Source organism: Myotis lucifugus, unplaced genomic scaffold, assembly GCF_000147115.1.
Source record: "Myotis lucifugus unplaced genomic scaffold, Myoluc2.0 scaffold_291, whole genome shotgun sequence".
NCBI classification, from domain to species: Eukaryota; Metazoa; Chordata; class Mammalia; order Chiroptera; family Vespertilionidae; genus Myotis; species Myotis lucifugus.
The window spans coordinates 972,760-982,809 of record NW_005871339.1 but is presented as its reverse complement, the minus strand read 5'-3'; the positions used below and the strand labels follow the sequence as shown (position 1 = coordinate 982,809).

Sequence of the window (10,050 nt, the reverse complement as noted above, 5' to 3'; positions counted from 1 at the left end):
TGCTGGGAGCAGCACAGCTGGCCCCACCAGACCGCAGCCCCAGCTCCGGCCACTCACCCACACCTTCCAGCTGATGCTCGGAGGACCGGCCGGCCCTGCCCTGGCAGCGGGCCAAGGAGAGAGGATCAGGCAGGAGAGAGACTCAGCACACTGTGGTAGTGAAACGCTTTGTTTTATTGAGGATGTTGCAAATCCTTTGTCTACGTGACAGCGTCTCATGCTCGGTCCCACGGGTCTCGGTGCGCGAGGAGCGCATGCGGGTGTAACGTGTGGTATATACATCAATATACATATGGGAACACTGAGGAGCATCTTAGCGATGGTTTCTTGGCTGAATTACATTCATATAAAGTGTCCAAATTCAGAAGTTAGAAGCGCACAGCCTACAGTCCGAGAAGGCAAGGGCCTTCCGGCTCACACCACCAACACTCCACAGACCATGCCTGCAGCCGTCCGTGGTCACGTCCAAAGGATGCCCTCAGCCCTCGTGCACCATCAGCCACACGGAGCCCGAACAGGTGTTCCTGGCGCCCAAACAGGTATCTTTGGGGCTGGAGGCTCATCCCTTCAAACAGCACGCAGGGAAGTGCAGCCACCAAGTCAGGATCAGGTCAGACCCTGTGCCCTTCCCCCTCCCATCGTGTGGACATACTGTGTGCTGCGGGCAGGAGGTGGCCCAGGACATGCCAGGGACAAGGACACACAGAACTGGACACATACGATCACAAGTACTCTGCCCTTCCCATTCACACGGCTGGGTGGTAAAAAGAAACCTTTTGAGAGATTTCATAGGCTTTAGAGGTGGAAAAGCCAGCTAATTTTATTTCTCTTGCTGGATCAAATTTGTGGCTGGGCAGACCTTATAGTTTGGTGTAAATAGTTTAGAAATGAAAAGGCCCATCTGTGTTGTGTCGTGTTCTGTGAGGAGGGCACGCGGCCTCTGTCCCTCCTCAGACCCGGGGGGGGACGGGAGCCGCTCCTCAGCAGCCACGTGAAGTTACTGTTCAGGACGCGCTTCTTTACAAGGTGACCCCACAGCACGGAGACCAATGAAATGATTTGGATAAACATGAATTCCAGAGACACCAACCCCTTCTGAGAGGTTGGCTCGGACATTTAAAAACAACTGTTTTTGATTACAACACAAATCTCCCAAATAGGAATGAAGGTTAAATGAAGGCCCGGAATCGGAATCGCGGTGCCTGTGCCCCCGGCCTGAGACGGTGAGGCTGACCCTGAGCAGGTGACTGGGGCTGGGCCATGAGGCTAGGATGCCGGCCCCGGCCGCGGCCCAACCTGGAAGAGCCTCGCTCACAACACAAATGTGCCCCCACCCGAGATGTCCCTTCAGCTCCCTTCCCGCCAGCGGACTGGCCGCCGGGCCTGGGCTGGACGGCGACCGGTGTTCTTATGGAACTGACTCAGGTTTAGCTGACAGAGCAGAAACCCTCCCCACCCCACTGGTCAGAAGTCCTCAAAACTTAACATTTTTCTCAAAAAAACCAAGTCCTTGGTTCTGTCAACCTTTCTGTGAAGTCTCTGAAGTCCAGACGGAGGACACTGGGTGCCAATCAACGCCCCAAGGAACCAGCTAGGTGTCTAGTGTGCGGTGAGCGCAGAGGGCACAGTTTAAAGTGCTCGGTGTCCTGCTTTGTCTCCGCAGCAGTGACTCAACCTGCCCTCCTTCCTGCTCAGAGGAGAGGTTCTGGCTGCCTGTCCTAGGGGTTTCCCTGTCCCAGGAGCAGGGGCTGGGCGGGCCTCCTGCCTTCCTCCCTGGCAGCCACAGGCCAGGCCTGGGTGCCTCAGGCCGAGCCCTGCTGGTCACACGAACCCGGCCCAGGATGGTGCACAGCTCGGGGCCCGCGGGCGGCACACAGTAAGGCATCGCTCACCTGGGCGAGAGGGACCCGGCTGATTTCTCGCAGCATCTGACAGAGGGATGGCAGGACACGTGGGACAGGACACGTCTACGGAATGTATTTCCACTGGGCTTGGTCGTCAAAATCCACATCTTTTTTTAAAAACTAAGTCCATCTCCCATTCCCCATTAGAAAAAATACCATTTATAGAGAGAAGAGTAAAAACACAGGGCCTCCCCGATGTCGTCAAGGTGCGGGCAAGCCTGCTGGGGAGGGCTGGCTCCACGGGGCCCTTCCCTGCGATGTGAAGTGCCAGCACATTGGAACCCGGCCAGACCCCTCCCTCAGTGGGCTGGGGACGAGCAACACCCTACACAGGGGGGAATGCTGGTGCCGGATCCTGGAAGTCCCGGCCAGGTGCGCGCCCCTCAAGATGTGCCCGCAGGATGTGATCATGCAGGGCTCCACGCTCTGCACGTTCTGAGCCTAAGGACACGGGACACTGGGTGCACAGCCCGATGCCACCGGTGTTGGCACCTGACTTCGCTGTGGGGTGGGGTGTGCCTCATCTCTCCCACAGCACCCACCGGTCCCTCCACAACCAAGAACCAGCCAAGGGCTGGAAGCACTTCCTCTGCCCGCTCAGCTCTGACCCTGAGCTGAGCAACAGGCCGGGCCTCGACCTGCCCCTGACCCCTGGCTCGCCTGCCCTGGGCCGTCCTGTGTGCTGTAGGGTGTTGGGCAGAACCCCTGGGCCCCCACATGCCGGCAGCACCCTTCCCTGCCGTGACTCCGCCCCCGCCTGCCGCCTTCAGCCTGCATGCTTACTTCTCAAATGTGTCTTCTGATAAAGCTGGAAGGAATAATTTAAAAATATGCCTTAAGTGGTATTTTTCAAAATGAGTATCTATGAACTTTATTCTCTTTCGGTCCCATGAAGACCTCTGGATGGTCACTGGGTCACTGGTCTGTTGGACTCAGGAAGGAGGGGGCCAGGCTGGTTATTGTGCGGTAGCCTGGATGCACTCCCACTGGTCCCAAAAAATTAAATACTGCTTCAAACCCAAGCGAATGGCCCCATTTACATCTGACTATTTAGAAGTAAACCAAGGAAGGTTTCCTGTGATAAGATCCTACGAGGACACAGAAGCTTCCAGGGCGGCTGGGGGTATGGGGCGTGGACTTCCTAGGTTACTACTTCTACCTCTACTTCCTCTTCCTCCATAGAGAATGCTTTTTTGCAATTAAAATAATGTGGCATAAGAGTGACCTGGCATAATTACTTATTTTATAAATCATGTTCCTAGCTCTGAATAAATTATTTATTCAAGAATTTCACACCAAGTAATTGCTATTTCTAAGCTTAAGGAAGCCCTACTCAGTAGAACTCAATTTCTATCGTAAACGGAGATTGAAAGCAGTCACTGGGTCACTGGGTCGCTGGACGGGGAGATGGTGCCGCAGAGGTGCCCAAGGCAGCACCGGACCCCCCTTCCCCGCCCCCAGCTGCGTGCCCGTCCCAGTTCAGATGGAGGTTCGGGCACTCCACCCCCGCCGCCGGTCAGGGCGTGAGCGAGAACTGGTCCTGCTCCGTGGGCTTCTCCACCCAGGCGCCCAGCCCCGCCTTGATGAACGCCCGGAACATGCAGGCCTTGGCCGCCTGGTACTCCCTCGCCACCAGTTTGGACTCATGGTATATGTTGGGCTTGGTGATCTTGGAGCGCTGTAGGTTGGCGGGAACCTGTGTGAAGACAAGAAAACAAGTATAACCATTAAGAAGTAACAGAAGCTCAAACTGAAGATGTTCAGACAATGGTGTTTAGCGCTGTGCTGGCTCCTGGGGGCAGGGCCACCACGTGAAGGCGCCGCTCACAGAGGGACGGTCCTCTCATGGGACAGAGCCAGGGTCCTCCGAGGGTTGTGCTCCCACCCCAAGGAGCAGCCTGGCAAACGGGAGGTATTCTGCCACCCACAGTGGATTCCAATGTCCATTTCAACACTGTGGCTACTTAAAACCACAGGGTTGGTCACTGGAATTCTACACTGGCCCCCTCTCAGTTGAGTTCCGGCAACCTTTCTATTCCTTCAAAGCCAGCTTCATAACGAACACCACAGGCCTGACTCACAAGTCAATGAAAACTACTTAATATATAGATTTGCTAAATAGGGTTTTATTTGGGGGAAAGGGTCCTGCTGCTACTAGTGCAGGAAAAAGGTCTAAAATCCTTCCTGGCGGGTCTGACTGAGCCCAGCAATGCCCGTCCTGCGGGCACCCGGCTCTTCGTCTGAGGTGACAGAAGGTGCCGGCAGGAGGGCGAGAAGGGAAGCTGCCTCTGAGCTGAGCTGCGTTAGTTTGAAGAGCCAGGGCCAGACTCCAGGCTGAACACCACCAGAAGGAACAGGTTAGGAGGGTCGTGTGGACGGGGCAGGGCTGAGACAGGACGGACAAGCAGTGGGGGGTGGGGCGGGCGTCGCCGCGGGGGCGCCTCAGTACCTTGCCGTGCACACGCATCCAGCGACAGTACAACGCGTGCTTACACAGGCGTGACGCTCGGCCAAGCTCATCCTTGCCCGTCGTGGAGTTGATGACCTCGATGGCCGAGTCGCCCACCGTCCAGTTGACGCTGAAGTTGGGTGCCTTCCCTGGCTGCCGTGCTTCTGCGTTGCTGATGCCTGGGAGGGAGAGACAGGCAAGGTGACACGGAGCCCCACATGACAGGTGAGTGGGACCAGGTGGGCTCACACAAGTCCAGTGTTACCTCCCGCTGCCCAGGGATGCACCGTCTGCTGGGAGGCGGGCTGAAGGTCACGGAGCCTAAAACCTCATCTTCACGCCACTTCTGACTCCCTGGAGCAGCCTGTGCACAGACGGCAAGCCGCTTCGTAGCTCAGGGTCCCACAAAGTCATGCCGGGTGCTCCTCAGTGGATGATACCCGGCCCTGGAGCTCAGGCCCTGAAGCCGGGCCTACCCCGCCTCGCACGCCCTATACTCCATGCAAGAACCAACTGAACATGTCTTCTTACCACATTTCAACGATTTCTAGGACCAATGCTTCATTCATTTATTTTCACTCATCCAATCAAGGCCACGATTCTGCAAAGTGTCCCTGTGGCTCCACTTGTCACTTCTGACGTGTGTTCTAAGAAACTAGTTCGGTCTGGTTTCTCTCTGATCTGAGTTACTGACGAGTCCCACTTCCTCGTGGCCAGGCGCCTGGCCTTCCATTCTCTCCCTTTGTAGCCAATGTGTAGTTTTAGTGCAGTGCAGTCAAAGCAACCTGCACAGGTAGTTTTGATTCAATTACTCAGGACAGTGACCATGTGATGCACTGCAGAGCTGAGCAGTGTGACAGACTGGAGAGAAAAGTGCTAATTCGTTATCAAGTCTGTTACTGAAAGGAGACCGCTGTGAGCCCCAACTTCAAATGGAGCCTCTGTCTCCACTTCCAGCAATTGCTCTACATCACACCCGTGTCAGGCAGGGCCCCAGGGAGACAGAATGGTAGGGTGTGCGGAGAGTTATGATGAAGGACTGGCTCCCCAGGTGGCGGCAGGTTAGGGTTAGAGAAGTCCCATGACCTGTCCGCTGTGAGCTGGAGACCCAGGACAGCTGGTGGTGTAGTTCCGTCTGAATCCAAAGGCAGAGAACCTGGAGCCGATGGTGTGAGTCCCAGCCAACAGGAGAAGGTGAGATGAGCCATCCCAGCTCAATCAGCCAGGCAGGAAAAAGGGATAAATGCCTTGAATTCGGGCCTCAGTGGATTCAATGTGGGTGGGCCCACACTGGGGAAGCAATCTGCTTTACTGGATCCATCCATCAAATGCTGACCTCACCTGCAAACACCCCCAGAAAGGACAAGTACGCTGGGTACATGTGGCCAGCCAGGACGATGCAGAAACTAACCAGCACAGACCTTCGTTTACTGTGGTTTATACCGAACCACGTCTGTCCTGCACAGCTGTTTGGGTTTCCTGGAGTTCCCATTGCCTTTGTGTTTTGTTGTTCATAAAAGAAGCATGCCCCTTCACCTTTGAAAGGCCATTCAGCTTCTCAGGTTATTTGTGGAAATACTTTCACTTTCTTCTGAAAGACATCCTTTTTTGAGCTCTGACATGATTAGCTGTTCAAGCTCTGACGTGGTTCTCTGTTTGAAATAGGCTTGCTGCTGAGTCATCCTGTCATCACATTGCTGATTTATAAGATAACTGGATCCCATTATTTTCTTTCTTAGAGGTGTGTCTGCTTCATTTTGCTAAGTATCCTTACATGTTTCCTCCAAAAATATACACTGGAGACGGATCTTCTTTATCCTTGAAGATCTAAACATTATCACCATCAAAATGCCCGACACCAGAATGCTGCTGCCACTGGCTCAGCATTGGAGAAACATTCTGCTGCCGAAGCCTGAGTGTTGTCTCTGTTCTTCACAGAACTCTAACACTCGTCCAGAAGGATCACGGAGGCCCCTGGTCTGTCCCTATCACTAGGCCGAGGGAGAAACTGAGGCACAAACCTGCCAACAGGGTGGAGCTACAGCAGCCGGCCTCGGCTCTGCCTCAGGCTCCGGCTGCCGGCTGGGTGGGCTCAGCATGGCCCTAACCCCATGGCTGGGGGCCTCAGGCTTTGGGGTTGGAGGTGATACTGGGGACAGGAGAATGAAGAGCGGTTCTTCTATTTTGTTATATATTTCATATTTTTTCAAACATGTAGCATGCACTGATGAGTTTAAGGCCTCTGTCTTGCAAAGGCTACTTTTCAGTATCTTTTTATAGCCATTCATGCACTTCGTGTACATCTGATCTGATAAAAATAACCTGACTTTTATAAATGAGCTCTCGTTTCAGTATCTTAGAATATTCCTTTAGAAAACGATCCTGTCCTCGGAGACTCTGCCGTGGACTCGATGTTGCTTCGACTCATCAAGACACAGATTAGTAGCTGTTCTGAGCAGCGCCTGTGCCACGTGCTCCACACAGTGTTTTCAGTGTCTGTGAATCCAGGAGATGAGTGACAGCGGAGATTAAGCCATGTACTCAAACGCAGAATAGGGAGTAAACAGGGAAAACGTATTCTCCGATGCACGAGACAGCCGTACGCCAACACAACGGCACTTCGCAACTTCCAGGAGGCTCCATGGGTGTGGATGCTACAGTTTCAACTTCCCCACAATTGTTTTATCAGACTCTACTTTTCCTTAAAAAATAATGGCTAAGGTTAGGGAGCTGTAACATTTTATCTGAGACAACCTCTGTGCCCCGCTCGTGCGTAAGCGCTGCGGTCTGCGAGCCGCACTTTCAGTACCACACGGCTTCAGTCTGTTACCGCGCGCTGCGGCCAGCGCACACACACACCAGGAAACTCACTTCAGGCAATGGTTTTAGTTCTGAGCTTAAAAGGTAAGTAAAACGATATTTTCAGCAGGATAAAAAATACCTTGTGTCTTTTAAAATAGGGGTGAACTGAGAAGTTAGGACCCTTGAATTCAAAAGCTCTTGCTCACTTTGCTGATAGCCACTGAAATTCTAAAAGAACTAACAAACCAGTAACAGTGAGCATACAGGGACAGTGCCAGAACCACTGACACGTAGGCTTGTGCTGGTCCACACAATCACATCCCTGACACACCCATGTGTCAAGGGCACATTTCAATGACATGACCACCCTACTAAGAGCAAGCTGGGTTCGAGGAGCCAGGTCAGGCTGCCAGCTGCACAGGGGCTGGCTCTGCGGTGGCAGCTCGTCACCGTGACCACATAGGCTGGTGGCCAGCCCAGCTGGATCTCAGACAGCCGATGTGTGTAATTTCCACAGCATCTCTTAGTCTCTCCGTGGAGACAGGGCCTGAATACATACGTATGAAAGACAGATGCAGAGGTGCCACATCTGGGCTGTCAATCCTTTACAAATGGTGAGGTTTTCATTGGTAAGAGATAACCTGGCCCCAGGACTCACGTAACAGCCCCCTCCTCCCTTCAGTGGCCAGACTGACCCCAAGGAAAAGCTACTCCACAAGCCGCTGCCCTGTGGTGCTTTTATCCACACGACGTGGACACTGCACATGGGTTTATCTGGAAGAAGTGAGGTCACAATGGGATACTTGCCACTGAGCAGAGGCTTGTTGAGGGTGTAGAGAGGGGGCAGGTCTTCGATGTTCGAGATCCGCTGGTACATGGCTCTGGAGAGGTGGTCCCCGTGGTACAGGCTGCCCAAGATGATGCTGGAGAAGTAAATCGGCTCCACGAAGATGCTGAGCAGGGAGCCCTGGATGCCCACCACGTTCCACCTGCAGGCAGAGGGAGCGGGCCTCAGTGGGCGCAGCGTCTGCCGCAGACCTGACGCCCACCTGCCTGGTGTGCAGATGCCGCTAACTCTGCACCATGTCGGCCAATTAAAAAGAGAGCAGCTAGAAATAACCGACTTAGCAGTTGAGTTTTAAAGAGAAAAAGCTACTTAAAACCCATTTTAGCTGTGAAATGACCTCTTGCCATGATGACACGCTTACTGAAGGTTAGTTCTAGCAAGGTATCCAAGAGACGTGCTTCTTGTGGGGAAAATCAAAAGGGAAAGTAAGTATTTTATCACTCCCAATAGAAATGATCTCCCTGGGTCCTTAGAAACATTAAACGGTTATTTTCCTGCTTCTTGGCGACACCTCCGACTCAGGTTCCTTTTCACACAACCAGCCACGCCCGGGAGGAGGTGTGCGCTCCGCGCTGCCCATCGGTCGCTGAGCCTGCCCCGCCAGGCACAGCAGTGGTGACACTGGGACCGACTGCAGGACCCTTAATAACCAATCACTCACATCGCTGACATCCAGGCGTTCGTTTGAGCTCTAACTCAGACACCATCCCTCAAACACGCCGCTGCTCTCTCTCTGAGCCCCACCAACAGGGGAAACACTCCACAGCCTGGGGAGTCCACGCCCTCAGTGCTGGCCAAGTCCACGGGGCAGATGACACAGCCCACATGGTCCTGGACCCGGGGCTGTCTGGCCAGAGACAAGCAGTAAAATGGCAAACACATGAATCAAGAATTAAAAGTTGAGCTGAAATGCATTTGAGGGAGAGCAAGGTTCCACGACAGAGCCGAAGAGGGGTGCTGACTTCAGGAAAGGCTCAGAGGAGATGACCCTGAACTCGGCCCCAGAGGGGGAGTGAGGCAGAGGGAAGGAGCCACCACCCAGACCCAGCAGGGGACAGGCCCAGGCCAGGGCGGGGCCAGGGCAGGGACAGGCCTGAGCAGCCTCCGCAGGCCCTGGCTGTCCTCAGAGCGGGGAGCTCCTGAAGGCCTTCCAGGGAGGGGTGGGGCCACCCGACTTAATGGCAGTGCTTTTCCGAGAGGGTCCTTTCTGGAGGTGACCTGCCAGCCGTGTGGGGAAGGTTCGGTGGGACGGCAGCCAGGTGGTGGCCATAGGACAGCCGCCTCTGCAGCGCAGGTCAGAGATGAGTGGGGGCAGCAAAATTTAGAAACGTTAGTGCTCCCCTGTGCCCTCTCCCTGTGTCCCCTCTCACCACTGGCCACCGGCTCTGCCCTATCTCCGGCCTCCAGGAGGGTGGGCGGTGCCGCATGGTCGGAACTGGGAACACCCTCCACATGAGCCTCGCCCTGAATCCTGGCCCACCCAGCTCCACGTCCCACACTCAGGCCAAACTCACTACTTCGTCCCTGTCACTGCAAGAGACCTCCTTTCTCACAGACTCAGAAGCCACCTCTGCTGGGGCACAGCCCACCTCCATTGCTTCATCCTCCCTACGTCCCCCACGGCCCCCACCCTAGTGCCCATCCCCAACAGCAGCCGCCTGACCTGTGAAAATGCCGGTCAGACAAGGCCACTCCCTTGCACAATTCTCCGAGAAAAGGCCATCATTCCCACCGCCGCCAGCCCGTTCGACTCGGCTCCTCCTCCCTGACCCCTCCAGCCTTGGTGCCCCCTACGCTCAGCTCGGGCCACCAGGGTCCTGCTGCTCCCTCCAGAGCCCTTCCCTCAGGTCCTTCATCCCAGAACATGGCCCCATGGCCCTTGAGCAGCCCCCTGACCAGGGTCCCCATCGATGTCTCTGTGGAAAGTCCCGCTTGGCGCCCTGTGCCGGCCCCTCCTGTGTTGCTTGCGGGTCTATGTTTTGTCTCCCCACCCCTACCAGCAGGTAAGCTCCTGGGGGAAGGACTCTGTTTACCTCCCTGATCTGTCC

At 54.9% G+C, this 10,050-nt stretch overlaps 1 protein-coding gene across 2 annotated transcripts in view; it reads right to left on the bottom strand.

The window, feature by feature from the left end:
* Window positions 1–155: 155 nt before the first annotated feature.
* Window positions 156–10,050, bottom strand: part of ADARB1 (adenosine deaminase, RNA specific B1) — a 59,821-nt gene continuing 49,926 nt past the window's right edge. The window contains exons 8-10 of one of the 2 annotated variants that reach the window (XM_023763530.1): window positions 7,963–8,144; window positions 4,354–4,532; window positions 156–3,600 (exon numbers count right to left, since the gene is read on the bottom strand). In XM_023763530.1, coding sequence (XP_023619298.1) covers window positions 3,421–3,600; window positions 4,354–4,532; window positions 7,963–8,144 — 541 coding nt within the window. In that variant the 3' untranslated portion in view covers window positions 156–3,420. The remainder of the gene's footprint in view (window positions 3,601–4,353; window positions 4,533–7,962; window positions 8,145–10,050) is intronic. The other variant, XM_023763531.1, reaches the window with a different exon arrangement.